Source organism: Coturnix japonica, chromosome 8 (genome assembly GCF_054131305.1).
Source record: "Coturnix japonica strain WE chromosome 8, WE-NBRP24, whole genome shotgun sequence".
NCBI classification, from domain to species: Eukaryota; Metazoa; Chordata; class Aves; order Galliformes; family Phasianidae; genus Coturnix; species Coturnix japonica.
The window spans coordinates 15,783,583-15,811,038 of NC_140670.1; the positions used below are offsets into that span (position 1 = coordinate 15,783,583).

The following is a 27,456-nucleotide window of genomic DNA, read 5'->3' on the forward strand; positions in this document are numbered from 1 at the left end:
TCCTGGGCACAACAGAACTAAGCACCGCTTATCCTGTCCTGGAGATAGCTGGAAAGAGCAGCACAGCCTCAACTGAGCTGGTGTACTCTGGGGCAAGGAGTGAGCCTCTGCTCCTCCTTATAGCCACATGCTGCCCTACACATCCTGAAGAGACAGCAGATAGAAAAATTCCTTTTAATTAGCTTTGCTGCTCTTGAGCTTAGCTAGGAGCTAAGATCAGTACTTTTAGAAATACCTGAGAGGAATGCAGAACCCACTCAGCATCACTCCTAGCTCAGTCTGCAGTTTCTCAAAGCAGAGCAGAGGCTCTTCCTTGACTTGAGCAGAGTTGCACCACTCCCATAGCAGAACAGGCAGACAGCAAGATCAGTTTAGATAAAGGGCATTTGGAAAACAGCCACCAGGATCATTTTGTCTTGCAAGAAAACAAAACAACCACTGTGCCAAGGCCTACTCCTGCTCCACTCCTCATGCTCTGGAGAAAGGAGAAGGCATCCCAGAGACTTCATGTTTGGGAACCACTTTATTGCAACACAGATGCCTGTAACAAGTGAGATCACTTTCTCCACCACAGCACAGCAGCCACCAGCACCATGCTCAGCACTGCCCCAGCAGCCACAGCAGCAAAACCCAGAGTCCAGGTGGCTGGAGCTGCTCCTGTGGAGGAGAGAAGCCCTAGTTAGAACTAGACTGGGGAAGGGGCTGGTCCATACCTATACTGAGTTGCACACTTACTGAAATCATTCACATCAGCTACTTGTCTTAACTCATCCTGCAGGAAAATAACAGGGCCTTTGCTGGAAACCCGGGAGGGACCATCCTTAAGGGTATGCTCAGCACTCCTTCTACCTCCTGTGGAGCAGCAAAAGAGTTGTAGATGACAAAGATGCCTAGCCCTCAAGGCCAGGAGGCTTTGGCCACCTTCTCAACACTCAGCCAAGCCTGCCATGCATCAGAACAGAGAGGGGAGCCTACAGTGACTCCTGCATTTCTGTCAGGGTGGCAAGAGCCTTTCCTCAGAGGAAAAGAGCAGGAAAGGCCTGCTAACCTGTACCAAGGAACAGCATGTGCTCCTACCCACTTGGCTGGGAGACCAGAGCCCTGCTGCCCCTTCAGATGCACCAAGGTAAAGACACTTACTGATTCTAGCAGGACAAACAGTGGTGGTGCAGGACTCCTGCACAGACCGGTGGCACACTGAGGCACTGCAGTGCAGGTACACCTAGAATGAAGGCAACAGCCTTGAATTGCTCTCTGTGTGTAGCAAGGTAATATCCTGCTGTGGTGCACTGAACCTGGCCAGGATAGCAGCTTTGATACCTTGTCCACAGCCTTCAAAAATGTCAGATCTGGCATTATAACACTTCTCCTGGACTCCTAGAATTAGCTCAGTTAGGTAAGCACTGCCTAGGTACACAACTTGGACCAGTCTGGAGTATTGGTTGATCGAGGAGCACTGAGCAGACAGCATAGGAAACAAACTTTATCACTCAAGTGCTCAGTAGTTCACAAGAGTCACATACCAGATACCTTCCAGGCACCAGAAAGCTACTTCCAAGTCATTTTAGCTAAGAAGTTTACAGATTTGATTTGTGTAGTTTAAGGTATGTGGTCCAACTATTTCAACACATCTTAAACAGCAAGCTAGCACTTAAGTACATCTGCTGTTTCAGTAATCTCATTTTCTGTCACACTGCTCCACTGATACATTATCTATACTTAAAACCATCTCAAGGAATGAAGATAGGAAACCACCTAATGTGTGAGCAATAAGAACCAATTCAAGAGGAATCTGGGGAACCAGGAAGGCAGCTTACCAGCCCAGAGAGCAACTCTTGGGAAGCTGAGTCCACAAAGGTAAATGTGTAGAAGGTGAAGCGCTGGTAGTGTGATGGAAACAGTAGTCCTGAGGCAGTACTCAGAGGTACCAGCTGTGTCTGATAGTTGTCTCCTGCGTAAGGGCACCTGAGAAGGAGGCCAAAAGTTAATGAGTACAAGTCATTCCCCCACACCCAACGTTGTTTACAAGCCACTTACCCATTCACCAGGACAGGCCACTGTGTCTGTTGATGAGGATTGATACTTGGTGTGGCCCAGCAGTGGTGCAGTACTAGAACCAGGTCAGGGTCTGTCCTCTGAAGGATTCTAACTTCTATGTAAATAGGGTCTCTCAAAACCTTCACAATGGGGTAGTCACTGGCAGTGTAGTAGGAACTGTATCTTTCATCTGGGTGAGGAAAAGAGGGCTATTTTAGAGCAGGAATAAACAAGTAGAGAAACTGAAAGCATCCTTCATAGCTATGCCATCAAGTCATCCATGTGGCAGAGAAGCAGTAGCAGGATTCACTCCCTTATTACCCAGCAAAGAGCAGAGCCCTACACCAAGAATCCAGACCAAGTCCTGTGGACCTCTCATACCTGAGGCAACACGCAGCTCCAAGGACAGAGGACCAGGCTGGGAGACAGCAGGGAGTGGTGGCAACGTGAAGACCTGAACGCTCAAGGGGACAAAACTCCCAGTGATGGCAAAGCTACAGCGGACGTGTAACCTGATGGGGCAGGAACACTGATCAGGCGGACAGGCTACTCTGACATTGCCTAGCTTTTCTCCAAGATCACAACCTAATTATCTGCTTTAATTAGTTGTATCTCCAGAGTCTCTTCTTGATCAGTCATAATTCTCTTCAGAGTTCAGATTCAAGTCCACAGGGTGGCACTGATCAGCACTAGCTTTATTCCCCTTGATTGGAGACATGCCAGTCCCTAACCTATTCAGATGACTGCTGTACATTCTGAACTTGCGTGCACACTCTCTGGACAAGTTCCTGCTTGTTAGAGTAGTGCCTGCCCCAGGGTATTACCTGAAAGTGCTGTCCCTAGTGACAGAACCAAGGCTCCCTGTCTTCACATCCTTGGATGCCACCAACTCATTCTCATATATGGCCTGATCTCCAGTCACCTGCAATAACAGGGCAGACATTTTGACTGCAGTGAAGTCAGGCTGGAGAACAATCAGCTTCTGAAAATCCATATGGTGCCCAGTGCATAGTCAAAGCCACATCAGGTTGCTACAGATTTACAAGCTTCAGCTCATTCAGCTACAACTCTTACCTGAAAAGTAGTGCCACAGGCAGAGAGTGGGAACTGGTACACAACAAAGGCATTGTTTTTCACTACAGGGATGCAGCCAGCAACGCGCCCACTGGCCAGATGCACAGAATCCAGGGCAACAGGTGGCAGGGTCACATCTCGAGAGACAGCAATGGAAAACTGGCCATCTGGTGAGCAGTGTGCTGTCACTGGGGGGAAAAAAAGAGTCAGTCTTAAGTCCAAGGAGAAACAGCCCCAAATACAAAGCACAGAGAAGAGCAGCAAGACCTCCTTCCAGTAAACCCCACTGCATATACTGAGTAAAGCAAGGTAAAAGTGTTACCAGCACTAGATACTCTCAGCAGCACTGATTCTGAACATAAACACAAGTCTGTTGCAATACTCATTATGGGTTGAACACACGAATGAGTTTCCTTGACAACCAGAACCACAGCCCTAAGCCACCTGCAGGACTGGTACACACCAATCCTGCTCTGCCAGAGAAAACAAGTACTCCAGCCAGCCACCACATCAGAGAGGAGGATGGCCATCCACACTCACCTGTGTTACCATAATAGCACATCTTCTCTTTGTCCCTGGGGTTATAACAACAGCCTCGCTCTTCACAGTCTCCCTGGCTAACGGGTAAGGAGGCACAGGACAGCCGGTCCTGGATGTGGACAGCAGAACAGACACTGCTGCTAGGAGCATCCAGAGCTACAAGAAACAGGAAGAACTTGCAGCAAGAGCACAGCAGCAGAGGGTCAAGGGCGTAGGGAACACTAGTTTGATTTTGCATTTGAGGGAATTTTCACAGATCCATGCGAGAGTCAAACATATGGCTCAGAGCTGGCATAGAAGCCTGCTGACAAGCAAGTACCCAGAAAACCATGGCCCTCTGCACTGACATCCTCCAAGGCGTCACCTGTACAGACATGAGCTACTTCTTTCATCCCACAGGTGGAATAGGAACAGGCGCCTTCTAGGAAGGGCATTAATGGCTACAGGCAGCACTTTGTCAGTCTTACCAGGAAGGTCTGCAGGGCACGAGAAGAGCTTCTCTTCATGAAGAACTTTTTGTCCAGCAGCATCTGTCCCTTCTAGCCCCAAAATTATGAAGTAATTTCCATCCTAGGAGAGAGCCACACTAATCAATGCAACCAGAGCAGAGGTCACTGCAGCCCCAGCAGGGTCTCCAGGTTACTCACCCATCTGAAGACATAGCAGCTGGTGTAGGAAACTGACACTACCCTGGAGCCATCTGAAGCCTCAGACACCCAGAGACCACAGCCAGAATCATTCTGCAGAGCATGTGCCTTACCCTCAGTATCTAATAGAAGATGAGACAGAAGCAGGGATTCAGCACGCCAGGCTGAAGACATATGTACTATATCTCTATTGTTTGGTGAAAAGAAAGGGCATCTCAGCCCACAGTAGGGTCTACATTAGCAGAGAGCTGAGAGGGAACCTAGTAGCCAAGGCCACATAAATGCAGGCACAACATTCCACTCAAATCCCTGAGTGCTGGGTCAGGTAATGAGCTCCCAGATTACACAAGTGGCACTAGAACTATTAACATATCACATCAGAACCATCATCCTTCACATTCCAGCCATACCGCAACACTGGGTAAAGACAGCAGCAGCCAAAAAGCTCCTTGACTAAAAGCCCCAAAACCCTCACTTACCCCAAGCAGTCAGCACAAAGGAAACATTCCCTTCCCAGCCAGGAGGAAAGGTGAGCTGCAAACTACCTCTGCCACATGCCAGCAAGCCAGGGTCAGCCAAAGGGCTACTCCAAGTCCCTGCAAACAAAACAAGGGGACCAAGCAACCCCCAGAAGAACACAGCTCCAAACACAGCCAGGGACTGCCCTACAACACCCATCCTGCTCTCCTGCCAAGCACCATGAAGCACCTGCTCTTAGCCTGGCCCTTTTAAGCTGTGGGGCCAGATGGGAATAACAAGTCTTGATGGTTGCAGGTGGACACAAGTCAGCAGTTTAACACATTCTACTGCTCCCAGCTGCCTCCAAATCCATCACAGTGTGCTTGCACCTATTTCAGCTGAGCTTGTGACAAGAGATGGCTCTCTGTTCGTAACCTAGAGCTGAGAGGAGCTCATTTTTGCACTCCATTCTGGAGCTCCAGAAGGGCCTTCCAGCTCTTCCTCTCCTGATGAATTTTTCCCCTCACTGGCCAGTCCAGCAGTTCTGCCTACTTTTCCCATTGTTTCCCCCCTTGATGCACTGATGGCTCATTCCTTGGCATAAGTGTAAAAAGCTGAGTGACGGTGTGCTCTGTTGCAGGTGTCAATGCTTCAAATCCTACACACAGGCCACTAGCATGGAAGCACAGAAAGAGTCCCCTGCATGCAATCAATGGCTAAGTAGGGAGCTGTGCGCATGTGAAAAGATATGATTTCCATTAAATACTCCTGGCTCTGGACTGCAGCACTGTTTACAGTGCAGGGTGTTTGGGAATAACAGGGAAAGGCTGCTGGGCATTGGGACCACCTGCTCTGTGGGACCTGCACACCAGAAGTCAGTAGGTTTTCTTGAGAAGCTGTCAGTGGGCAAGCATAGATAAGAGGGAGTCCTCCATTATCCCAGAGAAAGTTTGTCCTGACTAAGAAGGGAGCTGCCAGTACCCTTTGTCTGCTTGTAACTGCAACATTTCTCCTCCTCTCATGCAAACAGCCTTGCTATTGCCACACATCTGCCATACAGCTTTCAGACGTTAGCAACATTTTCTGCTGATAATTGGCTAAATAATAGCAAATAAATGAAGTACTTCAGAGCTACAAAAATGGTTCTCTTTATTTCACTTACAGTTTATGTTGATGGGAAATTTTTTTGCAGATATTTAAGCAATAGCTGTATTTGCAAACAACAACAACAAACAAACAAACCTAACTCTGGGAGTGCTGCAGTTTCACCACAGCAATACCTGTGTTAAGAGTGGTTTCAGTTATCACCCTTTCTAAGTTCTCTGTACATACATGTGACTGCCATGTTGGTTGATGTGGAGATGGGAGGCAAGTGAAATGCACCTGATACCTGGGAAAGCAAACTGCTTTGTTTGTTGTGACAAGCAGTGAAAATCACTTTTGCTGAGAGGAAAGATGTAGATCTGTCTCGTTTCCAAACTTCTTCTTTATCCATTTGCTTGTTTTATTTCACCTTACAACATGTGTGTCCAACCTTTTGGCTTGGAGAGGAATTGTCTTGGGCCACACCTATGTAGGACACTCCAAAGTAATGCCTCCTATTTATTACCACAAAACTACAACAGATGCAAAGAGCACAGTAAAACTATTTGAGAATGCACCACCACTGCTTCACTGTGTTCATATCCACTGTCTGGTCTCCATAAATGCTCAGCAAGCACTGAAAAATATCATTGGATGCCATTTCTTCTGCACAGAGGAGTTCAGTAGCATGTCTTTGCTCCATATGCGCTTCCATCTCAGATGCCATTTTGTCAGAGTGTCCCTCTGCTGCCATCTGTCACACAGCAACAACATGGAACAGGATACTAGTAGGAAGATTCAGCCTCTACTGCCATCCCACCATCATTCAGTTCTGATGTCATGGGCCAACATAATAATATAGGTGGTATTACTTTTGGAGCAGCCCTTGTGAAATACATAATGTAGTTAATGCATATTAGTAACAAAGTTTTTTGTTTTGTTTTAATTAAAACATAAAGGAAGAGAGCAACAAAAACATTAGTGGGATGTTAGGACTAGAGGGAATGGTTTCAAGCTGTGGAAGGGGAGATTCAGGCTGGACATTAGGAAACGTTACCTCTCAGAAAGGGTGGTGAGGTACTGGAATGGACTGCCCAGGGAAGTGGTAGAGTCACTGACCCTGGGGGTGTTCAAGGAGCGATTGGATGTTGTGTTGAGGAACATGGTTTAGTGGGAGCTATTGGTAACAGGTGAACAGTTGGACTGGATGATCTTTTAGGTCTTTTCCAACCTTGGTGATTCTATGATTCTATGATACTATATGTGACCTTGATTTTGCGAAACGACTGTTTCAGCCTGATTTGATGGGAGTAGTTGTGATTCCTAGGCAGTTCTCAGGTGAGCCATCAGAGATTTTGGATGAAATTTAGCCCTTTCTGTGCTTCACCCTTGAAAACAGTTGTTTGCAAATGTATGTACTGCCAAAATGTGATCACATGAATAAGGCATGACTGTGCAGCCTGGTAAAGAGACATGATCAGATTTTCCTTTGAGTTTTGTGTCTGATTGCAACTCCATATTCCACATGAAAATCCACAGGTAATACATTTATGTCTACTGAAAATGGACTCACAAATAAACCAAAAGAACTGATATTTTTTTAGGCCATTTCCTTTATTGGAAGAAAATGAATCCAATTCCTCTATTGAAAAGGAAAGCAAAGCTGCTTATTTAACACAGGTCAAAGGACTGTTTCTAGCCAATATGTAACAAAGCATACAATTACACGCCATAAAAAGTACCAGCACTGCACTGTACCCTCCCCGTGCTCTGGTTTCAGCCCAGTGTAAACATCATACCAATGGTATGTTGGGAGCAACAGGCATGCGCCCAAGACTGGGTCAGGGCCACTCAGTGGGGCAGAGCCACCACCACAATGGTCCAGGGCATGGCTGTATGTTGGATGTGCCTGCCTTACAGCAATCGCGGATGTGTAACTATAACTTCAGTGCCTCAAGTGGAATACCACTCCCACAATATGAACTCTGTAACAATGAACTTGGAGGGAAATAAGTAGTATTATGAACACACTTCAAATTTTTTAAACATGTAAGCCACGCCGTGTATGACACAAGGTGTGCCTTTAAACACCATTTCATATCTCACAATACCTGCTTTGCAAAACAAAGAAAAATCAAATGACTGATTTGGAGAACTGATTAACTCAGCCACGTGACCAAAAAAACCTGTTGATTACCTAACAAAGCAAAACCCTTCAGTATATAAAGGCACAGTCAGCCACAACAGCAACATCAGAAGCTTGTGTCCAACAGGGAAATGTTGCTCCTGGGAGCAGCCAGTGTTGTCCTCCTGGTTTGTGTTGCTTGCCTGCTCTCCATCCTACAATGGAGGAACAGGTCTGGAAAGGGAAAGATGCCTGAGGGACCAGCTCCCCTTCCCATCGTAGGGAACATACTGCAGGTGAAACCAAAGAATTTAGCCAAAACTCTGGAGAAGGTAAGGACGCACTTGTTTCATCTCAGATTCTGCTAATGGTGAGCAATGTGAGGGCTCTGTGCGTGGGGATGATGTGTGGTTGTACTCTGCTGAGTGGCAACAGGCAAGGAGCAGAAAAGCCCTGGGGATTTCAGCTGGCCCCCTCACTGCTGCCCCCTTTGTTTAGGGGCTCATGGCTCACTGATGCTCCTCTTGAGAGGACCAGGCCTTACTTAACACTGCAGGTCTGCAAGGCTGCACAGGCTGGAGCAGGAGGCATCAACCCAATCACTTTTCAATCCTCCCTCTCTTCCTGCTCCACAGCCATGTTCCCTCTTGCATTTTGACAGCTCTCTGAAAAATATGGGCCCGTCTTCTCAGTGCAACTGGGTTCAACTCCAGTGGTGGTGCTGTCTGGATATGAGGTGGTGAAAGAAGCCTTGATTGATCGTGCGGATGAGTTTGCTGCCAGAGGACACTGGCCTATCGGAGACCGGGCTAACAAAGGATTGGGTATGTTCACTGACTGAGCTTCCTCAGAGGAAAGGGAAGTGCTGAGGACAAGTATGGCAGATGAGGGCTGGAGCACATGAAGCACGAGGGCAGTCAACGAGAAGAGGGTGGGTCCCTCCGGGACAAGGGAAGGCAGGGCAGGTCACAACTTCTGGCTTCCACTCACTGAAGAGGGTGAGAGAGACATGAAGCTGGACTTGTCTCATGAGTGAAGGGCAAGAATCAATCGAGCCATATTGCAGTAAGGGAAGTTCTGTGTGGATACAAGAAATGAACTGTCAACAAGGAGGTTGGTTATGTCTTGGAGAAGGCTAAAAGTGGGCTGCTGGACTACAGCATCTCCAGGGACAGCCTCCAAACCACAGTTCTATGTCAGTGCTCCCCCAGAGACAGCACTCACTCTCGTTGCAAGCCTCCACTCAGCTCAGGTCCAGCACACCAATGACAGGCCTGTCCTCTTTCTTCTTCCACTACAGGCATTATTTTCAGCAACAATGAGGGATGGTTACAAGTTCGGAGGTTTGCTCTCACCACTCTGCGCAACTTTGGGATGGGGAAGAGGAGCATTGAAGAGAGGATCCAGGAGGAAGCTGAGCACTTGCTGGAAGAGATCACAAAAACAAAGAGTACGATCCACATCTAATATAGCCTACATTTGCAAAATAGCAACGTGCCAAGGGAGCCCACATTCTTTGCAGAAGCTGTGGAGCCTCCATTCTTGGAGATACACAAAAGATGTCAGAACGTGCTCCTTGGGAGCAGCCCGAGGCAGCACTGCTTGAACAGTGGACGAGGTAGCCTCTCAAAAGTCTCTGAACCATTCTGTGAATCTGTTAGTGCACCTTCCTGTGCGTTTGATCCCTGAAAGCTGTTAACAATGACACGATCACGCATAGCTCCTTTTGGAGAACATCTCTGCTTTCATTCAGAGACTGAATTCCCACTGTCCACTGAAGCTCATGTTACCCATGGCAGCCATAGGTTTTCTTTAATTATTTCTTTACCTGTTAATAGACTGTAACTTTTCTGAACTCACAGGTATGCCCTTTGACCCAACATTCAAGCTGAGCTGCGCAGTCTCCAATGTCATATGCTCCATCGTCTTTGGGAAACGATATGACTATAAAGACAAGAAGTTCCTGTCCCTGATGAACAACATGAACAACGTATTTGAGATGATGAACTCCCGCTGGGGACAGGTACATTCAGCAGACATTTCAGAGAGAGATCAGGAGGCCTCCCTCACAGGGAAGTCTCTTCTAACTCTTCACAATAAAACCTATAAACACCCTGCTGCAGAAAAGAGAATATCTGCAGGATACAGTTGATCCCTTGACACATTATGGCAGTGGGGTTGGAACATGATGATCTTGTTGGTCCTTTCCGTCCCAAGCCATTCAGTAGGAATGGGCAGTTAAGCACTGGAATAGGCTCCACAGGGAGATGGTTGAGTCAGCATCCCGGGTTGTGTTTAAAAAATACTTAGATGTAGTGCTCAGGGAAATGACTTAAAAGAGGGTCATTAGAGTTATGTTAGTACGGTTAGGTTGCAGATGGATGTGATGATCTTTAAGGTCTTTTTCAACCCGAGCAATACCATGAATCTATGGATAACTCTGAAAATTCTGACCAGGCTCAAGCAGGTCCCCATTGCTTTATTGGAACTCCCAGCCACACAGACCTACTGCTTGGCTCAGTTGAGGGGATTGAAGCTGCCTTAGCTTTTTGTTAATCACAAATAATAGGGTAACTGTCACTCTGGTGACCTCTGTATTTCTTTCCTTCCAGTTATACCAGATGTTCTCCTACGTCCTGGATTACTTGCCTGGCCCACACAACAATATATTCAAAGAAATTGATGCTGTAAAAGCCTTTGTGGCAGAGGAGGTAAAGCTGCACCAAGCCTCCCTGGATCCCAGTTCCCCACAGGATTTCATCGACTGCTTCCTCAGCAAAATGCTGGAGGTAAGGAGACACCAAAGCACAGCTCAACCCCAAATACACATCTGCTGATGCTTTCTCCCAGCTGTCTGCTGCACTTAGCAGAGACATTCAACAGCTCTGGGTGGAAACAAAATTAGGGGGTGACACAAGAAAGGGACACGATTCTCCTTTCAACCCAAGAATCAACAAGACCTTTTCTCTAGGAAAAAGACAATCCCAAATCACACTTCAACATGACGAACCTGATAACCACAACCTTTGACTTGTTCATTGCGGGAACTGAGACGACAAGCACCACTACGCGATATGGGCTGCTGCTTCTTCTCAAGTATCCAAAGATACAAGGTAACAGTCTACAGTCCTTTCCCCTCTACCCCTCCCCAGGTTGTGACACATCTGGTACTCTTTCTGTCTCATACTCTGCATGCATGGGCTATGTCCTTGCACCCTCATATCACTTGGAGCCCGTGTAGTGCACCCCCTCAATGGCCAGGGAACTGACTATGTCCACATCTTTATCTTGAGGAGCTCATATTTAATCAAGTTGTTTAATCAAGCATTCTTGGAATAGGCTGAGTGGGGAGAGGCATTCCAGACAACACCAAAATCAGCACAAATGTCCTCCTCATCAGTAATTTGATTCTGAACCCAATGGATTTGAGGATTATTTAGGACAGCCTGCTTGATTGGGGGTTGCCTCGTTCACCCATCTTACCAGCTGTGCTTCTCATGACAGAGAAAGTTCAAGAGGAGATTGACCGGGTAGTGGGACGATCACGAAAACCTTGCGTGGCTGACCGGACCCAGATGCCCTACACAGATGCAGTCGTCCATGAAATCCAGCGCTTCATCACCCTCATCCCCACTAGTGTCCCTCGTGCTGTCACCAAAGATATCCGCTTCAGAGACTTCATCATTCCCAAGGTTAGCAGGCAAGCTCCTGCCAGTCTGGCAATAGAGTGTCAGCACTGTTGCCCTCAGGCTGACAGTTACTGGGACTGGACCTTGTCCTCACTCAGGCATTCATAAAGGATCTGTCCACACATCCCCAGGCTCTTGTAGCTTCCCTGCAATGCCCTGTTGCTGCTCTATGCACCAAGACTGGAACACTAGCTCTGTCCAACACCTCTGCACTCTTGCTCTGCACGCTGGCCTGTTAGGGAAGAAAATGCAAAGCTCACAACAAAACATAGCAGTGTCCCCTCACACATGCACGGAGCTGCTCACCGCAAATTGCTAGAGCCTGGACCATGGTACTCCCATTTCTTCATGTCTTCTGACATGATCATACCACTAAGTCCAGCCTTAGCTTGGCAGGGAGCAGGATTAAGTGACCCAGTGATGCTTCTCTTCCTTCATGTTCTGCTCTTCTTGTGTCACCGCAGGGCACCACAGTCTTTCCCCTCCTCAGTACTGCACTGTACGACAGCAAGGAGTTTCCAAACCCAACTGAGTTTAATCCCAGACATTTCTTGAATGAGAACGGCACCTTTAGGAAGAGTGAGTTCTTCATCCCCTTCTCAGCAGGTAAGGCACAGTTTCCTCCTGCAGGAGCTCTAGTCCTTCAGCTTAGGTGACCACACATGCTCCCAGACTAGTCCTGCCAGAGCTTCCTCAGCACTCACTGCCCTCTGTATAATTCCTCCCTGCTGATCCCTTCCCTAGCCATGTCACACACCTTGGTTGGGGCCTGACAGATTTTCAAACCCCTCCTTGAGAGCTGCTGATGGAATGGCATGCAGGAGACCCACTCTCATTTTCTGAAGTACCTGTCACCTTCATACGCATCCATTAAAGCCAGCCTTATCCACCCTGCCATCCAAGTGGCAGATCCAATTTTTGTATGCTCCTCTTATATAGGCCATGTAAAACTATCAATCGTCCAATAGCCGCAGCCCTCCACTCTCACCCAACATTTGCATCACCTCACTCTCCCATCCTCTCCATTCCTCCTCCATGTTCAAGACTTCTCCTGCTCCTGTTCTGCCTTCACACACCCAACCAAACTTCCACTCACCTCACTGCTGTGGCTGCATCAAGTCAGTAAGGCTGCATACATAACACGTGAGCTCACTACAAAGCTTTTGGTTGTGTTTGCTTCCAGGGAAACGAATATGTCCTGGAGAGGGCCTGGCACGTATGGAGATATTCTTACTCCTCACCACCATCCTGCAGAACTTCACCTTGAAGCCTGTTGTCAGCCCCGAGGAACTCAGCATCACCCCAACACTGAGTGGGACAGGAAATGTTCCTCCCTACTACCAGCTCTGTGCTATCCCCCGCTGAGGGGCACAAAAACTCACTGCTCTGCTCCTGAGACAGTCTGCTCCTTTACTCCTCCCTAACTCAAACCAGAGGCAGGAGCATTGCCCCACCAACCCAAAGCCTCCACAAGGACAACCCACAGACAAAGTCCCAGACAGATCAAACATGGATGCTCTAAACACCTCCCAGAACTGCTCCTACTCACCACAATGCAGAAGGTGATGCTGCACCCCACTGCACTGACACTCTGTGCACATGCTCCCTGAGCACAGCAGTCCCACTGAACTGGTAATTGCTTCACAGATGTGACTCCATGGTTGCCCATCACCTGCTTCAATGGCCATACAGGTCCCACCAAGAGCAGCACACTTTGCAGAAGGATTGTGTTGCATTTGTGTATGCTAACAACCTAATAAAGAACAATCTGTTTCTGAGGACTTGAGCTCTTCTTTTACTAAAGTAATGACCATGCTTGTAGCCACTGCTCCACACAACAGAGTAGGTCAGAGTGCATATGGACAGCACTGTGCATGCAGGGCTGTCCTCCCTAGTGTTAGGTCTTACCTGCTTCACCACTGGACTCACTGCTTCTGCCTGCAAGGATCCCAGCCAGCATGCTGCCCACAGGAGCCTGACAGAAATCTGCAGCATCCCTCAAGGATGACAGCAAACACCCAGCTCAGAGGCTGAAGGAAGCCAGAGATTCAATGCCATTCCCATTTGTTGGGACTTCTCCCTACTATTGGGGGCACTTCATAATTATCAGGCATGCTATGGCCAAGGCATTGCACAGGCTGGATGGGCTGGGCACACCTTCACTGTGCCTCCCCTGTCTCCCTGAAGCATTACCTGATACAACACTGACTATCAACGTGGCCCCTCAGCACCTCACTTGAATGAAGAAGGGGCTGCAGAAACTGCATCTCACACAGCATGCTCATCGGAAATCATAGAATAATCCCTCCCACTCCACATCTCAGATGAGATACCTTTTGTGGGAGCACAGAGGAAGGAACAGTGTAATTGAATGAAAAACAACTCTGAGTAAGAAGTAATAGAGAATGGAGGAAAGTTGCCATCCCTGGGCAAAGTATCATTGCAGGAATGACAGTAACAAAGCACAATGTTTTCCAGGCAGCAGTAGGAAGGCACATCTAAAAAGGTTCTGGACATACACAGTCGCATCGGAGCAACTCCTTCCTTTTCAGAACCATCTTCCCTAGCTCCCAGGTGCACTGAGGCACCCAGACAGCAGGTGACTTTCATCCTATGCAGCACACTCACTGAATTTATGGTACTCTTGTTTTACAGGAAAGAGCACAAAAGATGCGGCCTCCTGCAGAGTTCTCTGAGGAACTTTGACACGAAAAGGAGAAATGAGATACCACTGGCAACAACTGCTGTGAACCAAAGTGCAAATGGCCCTGTGCACTCTGGGACTGCCTCCTGTCAGAATGCTGTCTAACTGCCCCATACCTTGCAAGGGACGTTGTACACCATGCAAAATAACTTCACACAGACATGCTACAATTGACAAATGGGACAATGCCAAAGCCAAATGGCATTTGCAGACAGCAGGGATAACCTCTCCAGGCATCCTGTGTTAGAGGTTGCGGGAAGCCCTGAGGGCAGGAGTGGCACTTGCTACTAACACCTGCTGAACTGAGGTCAAAAACAAGAAGAAGCAGACAGCAAGCCTACAGGAGATTCTACACAGAGGTGACATTTCCTGCAAGACTGAGTTTTACTTGCAAAGAAAAGAGACCACGTTACGACACAGCTATCCTGTTATATGAAGATCCAAAACACATGTCTCCAATGGACTTCCTCCAATGGAACCGGGAAAGGCGAAGACAAGGTTGGAAACTTGCTTCACTGGACTTTCATGTTGACGGAGAGGAACAACCAGTCTTGTCTGCAGTTGGCTTCTACAAGCAGAAGATAATATTCAGGAAAGTCTTAGATGCTTTTGTGACATGAAAAAGTTTATGGCTTCCGGCAGGAAAAGGTCAGAATGACAGCACACATGAGTTTTACCCCTTGTAAATGAATTCCTGTGTGCGTGCCAGTGTGGAGGAAATATTTCAAACACACCAAACTCATCCTGATAAAAGCCTGAAATCTTGGAAGTAATCCTAGTTCCTGCATTTGTTCTAGATTCTGGGCACAAAGAATGAGACAGTACTGAGAACAGAACCCAACTCCCCAGGAACAGGGGAAATTTACAGAAAAGCCAGCAGGGGTAAGAACCAGCAGCACAGAGACACCATGAAGCAATGCAAACTCCCATGAACTCCACTGCAAAGCAAACATCCATGAACTCCACTTTCACCCACTAGAAGTTCTTGGAGACGCATGAACTCCCATGAGCGGCCCTGGCAATGACAGAGCTTATGCAGCAGTTAAGATTAGCACAACAAAACCTTGTATGAACTTGCTGGCAATTCAGTTATTCACTAGTGAATTAAGTAAAGGTATTTCAGAAGTGAAATGGAAAGTAGAAAGTTCTGGGCCTTCCACAGCAGAACTTTATCATACCACTGCATCATAGTATGGTTGGGTTGGAAGCACCATCAGTGAACATCTAGATCTAACACCCCCACTGTGGGAAGGGACACCATCCAGTAAATCAGGTTTCACTGAGCCCCATCCAGCCTGTCCTTGAACAAATCCAGGGAAAGGGCATCCACAGCTTCTGTGGGCAGCCTGCTCCTGCTCCAAAGCACTCTAGCTGTGAATATTTTCTTCCTTATGTCTAACCAAACTACCCCCTTTCAGTTTAAAACCATTATGCCTTGTCCTATCACTACACACCTTCCACTTCTTTCTTGGGAACACCCTTTATGTGTTGGAAGGCTTCTGTAAGAGCTTCTTGGAGCCTTCCATTCTCCAAGCTGAACAGACACAGCTCTCTCAGCCTAACTTCAGAGGAGAGGAGCTCCAGCCCACCCATGTCCTTTCACAACCCTCCTTTGGACCTCCTACAGCTAGTCCATGACTCTCTGATCCTGAGAGATGCTTGGTCTCAAAAGAGCAAAGCAGAGCAGGAGAATTACATCCCTTCACATATAGGCCATGTTGTCTTATAACAGTAGGATACAACTGGATTATTAAGTCACAGCTCTGGTTGAGTCTTTCATACAACAGTACCACCAAAACTTACTCCAGAAGGCTGCAACATTAGAAGCAGACCTCCTGGTCTGGTCTTGTGTTGGGGACTGTCCCAGACAAGTGCAGAACCTTCAAGTGAGCTTTCACCAATGTCCTGAGACCCTGATGCATTCACATATCAAGTCCATCAAGGTCCATTCGGTCAGCATCTGTGCAGCAGAGAGTACCAATGGAACCACTCAGCTCAGAGGCACCCTCAAATTTGATGTTTGAGCACTCAGAAGACATCACCCTCACACACCCCAAACAGTCAGCACAAAGGAAACATTCCCTTCCCAGCCTTGGAGTTAGGGGAGGTGACAGATCCCCGGCCACATGCCAGGGTCAGCCAAAGTGCTACTCCAAGACCCTGCAAACAAAACAAGGGGACCAAACAACCCCCAGAAGAACACAGCTCCAAACTCAGTCAGGGACTGCCTACAACACCCATCCTGCTCTCCTGCCAAGCACCATGAAGCACCTGCTCTTAGCCTGGCCCTTTTAAGCTGTGGGGCCAGATGGGAATAACAAGTCTTGATGGTTGCAGGTGGACACAAGTCAGCAGTTTAACACATTCTACTGCTCCCAGCTGCCTCCAAATCCATCACAGTGTGCTTGCACCTACTTCAGCCAACAGCCACAAGCTGAGCTTGTGTCAAGAGATGGCTCTGTGTTCATAACCTAGAGCTGAGAGGAGCTCATTTTTGCACTCCACTCTGGAGCTCCAGAAGGGCCTTCCAGCTCTTCCTCTCCTGCCAAGTTCTTCCCCTCACTGGCCAGTCCAGCAGTTCTGCCAACCCTTTCCCATTGTTTCCCCCCTTGATGCACTGATGGCTCATTCCTTGGCATAAGTGTAAAAAACTGAGTGACGGTGCACTCTGTTGCAGGTGTCAATGCTTCAAATCCTACACACAGGCTGTTAGCATGGAAGCACAGAAAGAGTCCCCTGCATGCAATCAATGGCTAAGAAGGGAGCTGTGCACATGTGAAAAGATATGATTTCCGTTAAATACTCCTGGCTCTGGACTGCAGCACTGTCTGTATGCAGTGTGCCCTTAAAAACTGGTGACAGGAAGGCTTCAGGAACAAGCACAGGTGGTTTCCCTCAGTGACAACTGGTACAAACCACGCTGAAGAATAGAAAGTCTACAGGGCACCAATGTACCTGTGACAAGCTCTGTAAGAGTACATTACAGGGAGCATCACAAGTGGAACACCACACCCATAATATGTACTTGTAACAATGATCTTTGGGAAACTAGTCCTGGGAGCAAGCGCAAAATTTCTTAAACTCCATTGGCCCCAGCAGTTGTTTGACAAAAGGTGTTTAATCAACAGTCAGAGAAGCCATAATTTCGCAATACAGAGCAGTCTGAAGTTCAGTGTCACAGATCACTTCAGTGTATAAAGGGGCACAGTCTGCCACAATAGCAACATCAGAAGTTTGTGTCCAACAGGGAAATGTTGCTCCTGGGAGCAGCCAGTGTTGTCCTCCTGCTTTGTGTTGCTTGCTTGCTCTCCATCCTACAATGGAGAAACAGGTCTGGAAAGGGGAAGATGCCTGAGGGACCAGCTCCCCTTCCCATCGTAGGAAACATACTGCAGGTGAAACCAAAGAATTTAGCCAAAACTCTGGAGAAGGTAAGGACGCACTTGTTTCATCTCAGATTCTGCTAATGGTGAGCAATGTAAGGGCTGTGTGCGTGGGGATGATGTGTGGTTGTACTCTGCTGAGTGGCAACAGGCAAGGAGCAGAAAAGCCCTGGGGATTTCAGCTGGACCCCTCACTGCTGCCCCCCTTGTTTAGGGGCTGATGGCTCACTGATGCTCCTCTTGAGAGGACCAGGCCTTACTTAACACTGCAGGTCTGCAAGGCTGCACAGGCTGGAGCAGGAGGCATCAACCCAATCACTTTTCAATCCTTCCTCTCTTCCTGCTCCATGGCCATGTTCCCTCTTGCATTTTGACAGCTCTCTGAAAAATATGGGCCCGTCTTCTCAGTGCAACTGGGTTCAACTCCAGTGGTGGTCCTGTCGGGATATGAGGTGGTGAAAGAAGCCCTGATTGATCGTGCGGATGAGTTTGCTGCCAGAGGACACTGGCCTATTGGAGACCGGGCTAACAAAGGATTGGGTATGTTCACTGACTGAGCTTCCTCAGAGGAAAGGGAAGTGATAAGGACAAGTATGGCAGATGAGGGCTGGAGCACATGAAGCACGAGGGCAGTCAAAGAGAAGAGGGTGGGTCCCTCCGGGACAAGGGAAGGCAGGGCAGCTCACAACCTCTGGCTTCCACTCCCTGAAGAGGTTGAGAGAGACATGAAGCTGGACTTGTCTCATGAGTGCATAGTGAAGGGCAAGAAGCAACTAAGCCATATTGCAGAAAGGGAAGTTCTGTGTGGAAACAAGGAATGAACTGTCAACAAGGAGGTTGGTTATGCCTTGGAGAAGGCCAAAAGTGGGCTACTAGATTACAACATCTCCAGAGGCAGCCTCCAAACCACAGTTCTATGTCAGTGCTCCCCCAGAGACAGCACTCACTCTCATTGCAAGCTTCCACTCAGCTCAGGTCCAGCACACCAATGACAGGCCTGTCCTCTTTCTTCTTCCACTACAGGCATTATTTTCAGCAACAATGAGGGATGGTTACAAGTTCGGCGGTTTGCTCTCATCACTCTGCGCAACTTTGGGATGGGGAAGAGGAGCATTGAAGAGAGGATCCAGGAGGAAGCTGAGCACTTGCTGGAAGAGATCACAAAAACAAAGAGTACGATCCACATCTAATATAGCCTACATTTGCAAAATAGGAACATGCCAAGGGAGCACATGTTCTTTGCAGAAGCTGTGGAGCCTCCATTATTGGAGATACTCATAAGGTGTCTGCACGGGCTCCTTAGGAGTGGCTCGAGGCGGCACTGCTAGAACAGTGGGCAAGGAGGCCTCTCAAAAGTCTCTGAACTGTTCAGTGAGTCCGTTATTGCACCTTCCTGTGCGTTTGATCCCTGAAAGCTGTTAACAATGACATGATCATGCATAGTTCCTTTTGGAGAACATCTCTGCTTTAATTCAGAGACTGAATTCCCACTGTCCACTGCAGTTCACGTTGCCCATGGCAGCCATAGGTTTTCTTTAATTATTTCTTTACCTGTTAATAGACTGTAACTTTTCTGAACTCACAGGTATGCCCTTTGACCCAACATTCAAGCTGAGCTGCGCTGTCTCCAATGTCATATGCTCCATCGTCTTTGGGAAACGATATGACTATAAAGACAAGAAGTTCCTGTCCCTGATGAACAACATGAACAATGTATTTGAGATGATGAACTCCCGCTGGGGACAGGTACATTCAGCAGACATTTCAGAGTGGGAACAGGAGGCCTCCTCCCCTATAAACACCCTGCTGCTGAAAAGGGAATATCTTCAGGATACAGTTGCACCCTTGACACACTATGGCAGTGGGGTTGAACAAGATGATCTTGGTGGTCCTTTCATCCCAAGCCATTCAGTAGGAATAGGCAGTTCAGCACAGGAATAGGCGCCACAGGGAGATGGTTGAGTCAGCATCCCGGGTTGTGTTTAAAAAATACTTAGATGTAGTGCTCAGGGAAATGACTTAAAAGAGGGATGTTTGAGTTAGGTTAGTACAGTTAGGTTGCAGTTGGATGTGATGATCTTTAAGGCCTTTTTCAACCCGAGCAATTCCATGATTCTATGACTAACTCTGAAAATTCAGACCAGGCTCAAGCAGGTCCCCATTGCTCTATTGGAACTCCCAAGCACACAGACCTACTGCTTGGCTCAGTTGAGGGGATTGAAGCTGCCTTAGCTTTTTGTTAATCACAAATAATAGGGCAACTGTCACTCCGGTGACCTCTCTATTTCTTTCCTTCCAGTTATACCAGATGTTCTCCTACATCCTGGATTACTTGCCTGGACCACACAACAATGTATTCAAAGAAATTGATGCTGTGAAAGCCTTTGTGGCAGAGGAGGTAAAGCTGCACCAAGCCTCCCTGGATCCCAGTTCCCCACAGGATTTCATCGACTGCTTCCTCAGCAAAATGCTGGAGGTAAGGAGACACCAAAGCACAGCTCATCCCCAAATACACATCTGCTGATGATTTCTCCCAGCTGGCTGCTGCACTTAGCAGACACATTCAACAGCTCTGGGTGGAAACAAAATTATGGGGTGACACAAGAAAGGGACACAATTCTCCTTTCAACCCGAGAATCAGCAAGACCTTTTCTCTAGGAAAAAGACAATCCCAAATCACACTTCAACATGACGAACCTGATAACCACAACCTTTGACTTGTTCATTGCGGGAACTGAGACTACAAGCACCACTACGCGATATGGGCTGCTGCTTCTTCTCAAGTATCCAAAGATACAAGGTAACAGTCTACAGTCCTTTCCCCTCTACTCCTCCCCAGGTTGTGACACATCTGGTACTCTTTCTGTCTCATACTCTGCATGCATGGGCTATGTCCCTGAACGCTCATAACACTTGGAGCCCGTGTAGTGCACCCCCTCAATGGCCAGGGAATTGACTATGTCCACATCTTTATCTCGAGGAGCTCGTATTTAATCAAGTTGTTTAAAAGCATTCTTGGAATAGGCTGAGTGGGGAGAGGCATTCCATACATCACCAAAATCAGCACAAATGTCCTCCTCATCAGTAAATTGAAAATGAACCCAATGGATTTGAGGATTATTTAGGACAGCCTGCTTGATTGGGGGTTGCCTCGTTCACCCATCTTACCAGCTGTGCTTCTCGTGACAGAGAAAGTTCAAGAAGAGATTGACCGGGTAGTGGGACGATCACGAAAACCTTGCGTGGCTGACCGGACCCAGATGCCCTACACAGATGCAGTCGTCCATGAAATCCAGCGCTTCATTGCCCTCATCCCTACAAGCCTCCCTCATGCTGTCACCAAAGATATCTACCTCAGAGACTATGTCATTCCCAAGGTTAGCAGGAAAGCTCCTGCCAGTCTGGCAATAGAGTGTCAGCACTGTTGCCCTCAGGCTGACAGATACAGACCAGTAGCAGCAATTGCTGGGACTTGACCTTGTCCTCACCCAGGCCTTCATAAAGGATCTAGCCCCACATCCCCACGCTCTTGTAGCTTCCCTACAATGCCCTATTGCTGCTCTATGCACCAAGACTGGAACACTAGCTCTATCCAACACCTCTGCACTCTGGCTCTGCAGGCTGGCCTGCTAGGGGAAAAATGCAAAGCTCACAACAAAACATAGCTGTGTCACCACACAGGCACCGAGTTGCTCACAACAATTTGTTAGAGCCTGGGCCATGGTACTCCCATTTCTTCATGTCTTCTGACATGATCATACCACTAAGTCCAGCCTTAGCTTGGCAGGGAGCAGGATTAAGTGACCCAGTGATGCTTCTCTTCCTTCATGTTCTGCTCTTCTTGTGTCACTGCAGGGCACCACAATCTTTCCCCTCCTCAGTACTGCACTGTACGACAGCAAGGAGTTTCCAAACCCAACTGAGTTTAATCCCGGACATTTCTTGAATGAGAACGGCACCTTTAGGAAGAGTGAGTTCTTCATCCCCTTCTCAGCAGGTAAGGCACAGTTTCCTCCTGCAGGAGCTCCAGTCCTTCAGCTTAGGTTACCACACATGCTCCCAGACCAGTCCAGCCAGAGCTTCCTCAGCACTCACTGCCCTCTGTATAATTCCTCCCTGCTGATCCCTTCCCTAGCCATGTCACACACCTTGGTTGGGGCCTGACAGATTTTCAAACCCCTCCTTGAGAGCTGCCGATGGAATGGCATGCAGGGGACCCATTCTCATTTTCTCAAGTACCTGTCACCTTCATACACATCCATTAAAGCCAGCCTTATCCACCCTGCCATCCAAGTGGCAGATCCAATTTTTGTATGCTCCTCTTATATAGGCCATGTAAATCTATCAATCGTCCAATAGCCGCAGCCCTCCACTCTCACCCAACATTTGCATCACCTCACTCTCCCATCCTCTCCATTCCTCCTCCATGTTCAAGACTTCTCCTGCTCCTGTTCTGCCTTCACACACCCAACCAAACTTCCACTCATCTCACTGCTGTAGCTGCATCAAGTCAGTAATGCTGCATACATAACACGTGAGCTCACTACAAACTCTGAGCCACTCAACAGCACCCGCTCAGAGCTTTTGGTTGTGTTTGCTTCCAGGGAAACGAATATGTCCTGGAGAGGGCCTGGCACGTATGGAGATATTCTTACTACTCGCCACCATTCTGCAGAACTTCACCTTGAAGCCTGTTGTCAGCCCCGAGGAACTCAGCATCACCCCAACACTGAGTGGGACAGGAAATGTTCCTCCCTACTACCAGCTCTGTGCTATCCCCCGCTGAGGGGCACAAAACCTCACTGCTCTGCTCCTGAGACACTCTGCTCCTTTACCCCTCCCCACCTCAAACCACAGGCAGGAGCATTGCCCCACCAACCCAAAGCCTCCACGAGGACAACCCACAGACAAAGTCCCAGACAGATCAAACACGGATGCTCTGAACACCTCCCAGATCTGCTCCTCCTCACCACAGTGCAGAAGGTGATGCTGCACCCCACTGCACTGACACTCTGTACATATGCTCCCTGAGCACAGCAGTCCCACTGAACAGGTAATTGCTTCACAGATGTGACTCCATGGTTGCCCATCACCTGCTTCAATGGCCATACAGGTCCCACCAAGAGCAGCACACTTTGCAGAAGGATTGTGTTACATATGTGTATGTTAACAACCTAATAAAGAACAATCTGTTTGTGAGGACTTGAGCTCTTCTTTTCCTAAAGTAATGACCATACTTGTAGCCACTGCTCCTCACAACAGAGTAGGTCAGAGAGCACATGGGCAGCACTGTGCATGCAGGGCTGTCCTCCCCAGTGTGAGGCCTGTCTGCTTCACCACTGGACTCACTGCTGCTGCCTGCAAGGATCCCAGCCAGCATGCTGCCCACAGGAGCCTGACAGAAATCTGCAGCATCCCTCGAGGATGACAGCACACACCCAGCTCAGAGGCTGAAGGAAGCCAGAGCTTTATTCCAGTTCCCTTCTGTTGGGACCTCTGCCTGCAGTTGGGATCCTTTCTGATTCATTAAGGGAACTATGGCCCAGCCTTTGCCTAGCAGAGAACAGAGGGAAATTGCCATCCATGAGTCTATGGGCAGCAGCTGGACTTTCTTTCTGCCTTCAGGTTTCTTCCTCATTAAGGTCAATTTTCCCTCTGAAATGAGAACTAGGTTGCCCCGCTGTCCTCCCAAGCTTCTGTGAGGCTCAAAAGCATCTGAGTGATGGGGATTCCTCCAAACAGTCTGGTTAATCTTCTCTTCCATCTGTATCGCCACAAGGACTTACATGATCTTTATTTAAACAGAGGAAGTTAAACACCGAAGGACAGCAGAGCCACCTCTCCTCTAGAGTTTTTGTACTCCCCAAATGAGGAGAGAGTCTCCAAGCATCTCAGAAGCTTGTCCTTTAACAGGCTCTTTCCCCTCACAACATCCCTCTGTCCTGTCCTCTGGAATTTCAAGAACAGAAAAGTAAAAAGCTCTTCTGTTCTTGAAACACAGTAGTGGGACCTCTGGTGTCCAGGAAATGGACTGCGTTTGTTATTTCTGGTCCCAGACATTATTTGTTATTTCTTTCTCTCAAGGAGAGGGAGGATGATTTTCAAAAATGGATTCTGTCATGGGTTCTTCTGATGTGGCATCATAGCTTCTGTTTGGATGCCTGTCTCTTGATTCTCATTTACACAGACATTTCTTGTCTTCTCCACTATGTCCATGAGGCACAGTATAATTCCTGGAATGACAGTCACAAAGCAAAACGTTTTTCAGGCAGCAGTAGGAAAGCACTGCAAAAAAGGTTCTGAACATACACGGTTGCATCGGAGTAGCTCCTTCCTTTTCAGAAACATCTTCCTCAGCTCCCAGGTGCACTGAGGCACCCAGACAGCAGGTGACTTTCATCCTATGCAGCACACTCACTGAATTGATGGCACTCTTGTAAAAAAGCATGAAAGATGTGGTCATCTGCAGAGTCCTCTGGGGAACTTTGACACGAAAAGGAGAAATTAGTTACCACTGGCAACAACTGCTGTGAACCAAAGCGCAAATGGCCCTGTGCACTCTGGGATTGCCTATAGCGAGAAGTCTATCTGCCCCATACCTTGCAAGGGACGTTGTACGCCATGCAAAACAACAGAAAAACAGACATGCTACAATTGACAAATGGGCCAAAGCCAAATGGCATTTGCAGACAGCAGTGATAACCTCTCCAAGCATCCTGTGGAAAGGGGTGCTGGCAGCCCTGAGGGCAGGCGTGGCACTTGCTACTGATACCTGCTGAACTGAGGTCAAAAACAAGAAGGAGCAGACAGCAAGGAGACTCTACATAGATCTGACATGTCCTGCAAGTTTGAGATTTACTTGCAAAGGAGTTGTTGTGACAAGTAAAGGCACACAGCTTCCAGCAGGAAATGTTCAGAGTGATGGCACTCATGAGTAAGAAAATGCCTGTGTGAGCACCAGGTTGGAGGGAATACTTAAACACACCAAACTCATCCTGATAAAAGCCAGAAATCTTGGAAGTAATCCTAGTTCCAGGCTTTGTTCTAGAACTAGGGCACAAAGAGTGAGGCAGTACTGAGAACAGAACCCAACTCCCCAGGAACAGGGGAAATTTATGGAAAAGCTGGCGGGGGTATGAACCAGCAGCAGAGAAACACTATGAAGCATGCAACCTCCCATGATGCACTTTGAAAAGCAAACACCCACAAACTCCACTTTCACCCACTAGAAGTTCTTGGAGACTCATGAACTCCCATGAACAGCCCTGGCAATGTCAGAGCTTATGCATCAAAATCTTATCTAAACTTGCTGGTAATTCAGTTATTCACCAGTGAATCAAGTAAAGGTGTTCCAGAAGTGAAATGGAAAGTAGAAAGTTCTGGGCCTTCCACAGCAGAACTTTATCATACCACACCATCATAGCATGGTTGGGTTGGAAGGACCATCAAAGACAATCTAGATCTAACACTAGTGCTGTGGGAAGGGACACCATCCAGTAAACCAGGTTGCACTAAGCCCCATCCAGCCTGGCCTTGAACAAATCCAGGGAAAGGGCATCCACAGCTTCTGTGGGCAGCCTGCTCCTGCTCCAAAGCACTCTAGCTGTGAATATTTTCTTCCTTATGCCTAACCAAACTATCCCCTTTCATTTCATAACCATTACACCTTGTCCTATCACTACACACCTTCCACTTTCTTGTGAGGGTCTCCAGCCCACCCATGTCCTTTATGTGTGGAAGGCTTCTGTAAGAGCTTCTTGGAGCCTTCCATTCTCCAGGCTGAACAAACACAGCTCTCTCAGCCTAACGTCACAGGAGAGGAGCTCCAGCCCACCCATGTCCTTTCACAACCCTCCTTTGGACCTCCTACAGCTAGTCCATGACTCTCTAATCCTGAGAGATGCTTGGTCTCAAAAGTGTAAAGCAGAGCAGGAGAATTACATCCCTTGATATATAGGTCACGTTTCCTTTCACACTGTAGGATACAACTGGATTTTTAAGGCACAGGAGCACACTGCCAGCTCTGGTTGACCCTTTCATACAACAGCGCCTCCAAAATTTAAAACAGAATGCTGCAACATTAGGAGCAGACCTCCTGGTCTGTTCTTGTGTGGGAGATTGCCCCAGACAAGTGCAGGACCTTCAAGTGAGCTTTCACCAATGTCCTGAGACCCTGATGCATTTAGATTTCAAGTCCATCAAGGTCCATTTGGTCAGCATCTGTGCAGCAGAGAGTACCAATGGAACCACTCAGCTCAGAGGCACCCTCAAATTTGATGTTTGAGCACTCAGAAGACATCACCCTCACACACCCCAAGCAGTCAGCACAAAGGAAACATTCCCTTCCCAGCCAGGTGGAAAGGTGAGCTGCAAACTCCCTCGGCCACATGCCAGCAAGCCAGGGTCAGCCAAAGGGCTACTCCAAGTCCCTGCAAACAAAACATGGGGACCAAGCAACCCCCAGAAGAACACAGCTCCAAACACAGCCAGGGACTGCCCTACAACACCCATCCTGCTCTCCTGCCAAGCACCATGAAGCACCTGCTCTTAGCCTGGCCCTTTTAAGCTGTGGGGCCAGATGGGAATAACAAGTCTTGATGGTTGCAGGTGGACACAAGTCAGCAGTTTAACACATTCTACTGCTCCCAGCTGCCTCCAAATCCATCACAGTGTGCTTGCACCTATTTCTGCCAACAGCCACAAGCTGAGCTCCTGTCAAGAGGTGGCTCCCTGTTCATAACTTAGAGCTGAGAGCAGCTCATTTTTGCACTCCACTCTGGAGCTCCAGAAGGGCCTTCCAGCTCTTCCTCTCCTGATGAGTTCTTCCCCTCACTGGCCAGTCCAGCAGTTCTGCCAATCTTTCCCAGTGTTTCCCCCCTTGATGCACTGATTGCACATTCCTTGGCATAAGTGTAAAAAGCTGAGTGACGGTGCTCTCTGTTGCAGGTGTCAATGCTTCAAATCCTATACACAGGCTGCTAGCATGGAAGCACAGAAAGAGTCCCCTGCATGCAATCAATGGCTAAGTAGGGAGCTGTGCACATGTGAAAAGAGATGATTTCCATTAAATACTCCTGGCTCTGGACTGCAGCACTGTTTCCAGTACAGGATGCGTCAGGACAGTTGCAGGAATGTTCCTGGTTTTGTTGTTTGTTTCTTTTTAATCAAAGCAGCATGAAGTGCTGAGGTAATACCACCACCTTGTTCAACACATGCTGCTCAACTAAAGCGTGCCACTGGGAACACTGGTACCAGATGAATAGATGGTACAGAGATGCCCTGTCCCTTTTGCATGAGATGCCACAATGATGATTTCCTCACACTCACCCCTGAATGAAAGAATCTCCACCCTACCGCTCAGAAGACCAGAGCCAAGGCTGTTCTACGCAGCAATGAGGGCATTGTACAGTCCAGCCTAGAGAGCACCCTGCTGAAGCCCTAAATAGTTGCTGGTTTGTCTCTAAGAGTTTTTCAAGCCTTGTCTCTGTTTGGTTGCAGTAAGATACACACCCAATCTTGCTCTCACATGCTCAGATCTTTCTCAGTTTGGGGAGAGATTCACCAGAGACTCTCCCAGGTTCTAGAAATCTTTCTTCGCTACTTGCTTCCCTCTGTCTTTCTGTCCTCTAAGAGTGCTTGAAGATGTCAGTTTAAAGGAACAGTTCCCCTTTTTTATGTCTTTCTCAGCTAATTCAGTAATGTCTTTCTGGTATAC

At 48.0% G+C, this 27,456-nt stretch overlaps 3 protein-coding genes across 4 annotated transcripts; 2 read left to right on the plus strand and 1 right to left on the minus strand.

Moving 5' to 3' along the window:
- Window positions 1–504: 504 nt before the first annotated feature.
- ZP4 (zona pellucida glycoprotein 4) lies at window positions 505–26,275 on the minus strand. Of its 2 annotated transcripts, none has more exons than XM_085553797.1 (12): window positions 4,778–5,113; window positions 4,299–4,420; window positions 4,119–4,221; window positions 3,652–3,807; window positions 3,112–3,299; window positions 2,862–2,959; window positions 2,419–2,549; window positions 2,038–2,227; window positions 1,818–1,965; window positions 1,141–1,222; window positions 736–852; window positions 505–657 (listed from the first exon to the last, which is right to left on the minus strand). In XM_085553797.1, exons 1-12 carry the CDS (start codon window positions 4,974–4,976, stop codon window positions 557–559), a joined length of 1,635 nt encoding a protein of 544 aa, XP_085409923.1. In that variant the 5' UTR covers window positions 4,977–5,113; the 3' UTR covers window positions 505–556.
- LOC116653598 (cytochrome P450 2C9-like) lies at window positions 8,089–13,435 on the plus strand. Its single transcript, XM_085554452.1, has 9 exons — window positions 8,089–8,297; window positions 8,627–8,789; window positions 9,266–9,415; window positions 9,828–9,988; window positions 10,578–10,754; window positions 10,937–11,078; window positions 11,470–11,657; window positions 12,119–12,260; window positions 12,838–13,435. Exons 1-9 carry the CDS (start codon window positions 8,118–8,120, stop codon window positions 13,017–13,019), a joined length of 1,485 nt encoding a protein of 494 aa, XP_085410578.1. The 5' UTR covers window positions 8,089–8,117; the 3' UTR covers window positions 13,020–13,435.
- LOC107315788 (cytochrome P450 2C9-like) lies at window positions 17,581–22,943 on the plus strand. Its single transcript, XM_085554451.1, has 9 exons — window positions 17,581–17,789; window positions 18,119–18,281; window positions 18,765–18,914; window positions 19,327–19,487; window positions 20,041–20,217; window positions 20,400–20,541; window positions 20,931–21,118; window positions 21,597–21,738; window positions 22,346–22,943. Exons 1-9 carry the CDS (start codon window positions 17,610–17,612, stop codon window positions 22,525–22,527), a joined length of 1,485 nt encoding a protein of 494 aa, XP_085410577.1. The 5' UTR covers window positions 17,581–17,609; the 3' UTR covers window positions 22,528–22,943.
- Window positions 26,276–27,456: the final 1,181 nt, after the last annotated feature.

What these genes read in the sequence shown, in the direction of transcription:
- ZP4 (XM_085553797.1), bottom strand. Translation starts at nt 4,976, where the DNA reads ATGGGTGTTGTAGGGCAGTCCCTGGCTGTGTTTGGAGCTGTGTTCTTC. An exon ending in TGTTTGTCCTGCTAGAATCA is followed by an intron (nt 853 to 1,140) that starts GTAAGTGTCTTT and finishes GCTGCTCCACAG; the next exon opens with GAGGTAGAAGGAGTGCTGAG. An exon ending in AGCTGATGTGAATGATTTCA is followed by an intron (nt 658 to 735) that starts GTAAGTGTGCAA and finishes TCTCCTCCACAG; the next exon opens with GAGCAGCTCCAGCCACCTGG.
- LOC116653598 (XM_085554452.1), top strand. Translation starts at nt 8,118, where the DNA reads ATGTTGCTCCTGGGAGCAGCCAGTGTTGTCCTCCTGGTTTGTGTTGCT. An exon ending in TGAACTCCCGCTGGGGACAG is followed by an intron (nt 9,989 to 10,577) that starts GTACATTCAGCA and finishes CTTTCCTTCCAG; the next exon opens with TTATACCAGATGTTCTCCTA. An exon ending in CTTCATCCCCTTCTCAGCAG is followed by an intron (nt 12,261 to 12,837) that starts GTAAGGCACAGT and finishes GTTTGCTTCCAG; the next exon opens with GGAAACGAATATGTCCTGGA.
- LOC107315788 (XM_085554451.1), top strand. Translation starts at nt 17,610, where the DNA reads ATGTTGCTCCTGGGAGCAGCCAGTGTTGTCCTCCTGCTTTGTGTTGCT. An exon ending in CCGGGCTAACAAAGGATTGG is followed by an intron (nt 18,282 to 18,764) that starts GTATGTTCACTG and finishes CTTCCACTACAG; the next exon opens with GCATTATTTTCAGCAACAAT. An exon ending in GAGACTATGTCATTCCCAAG is followed by an intron (nt 21,119 to 21,596) that starts GTTAGCAGGAAA and finishes GTGTCACTGCAG; the next exon opens with GGCACCACAATCTTTCCCCT.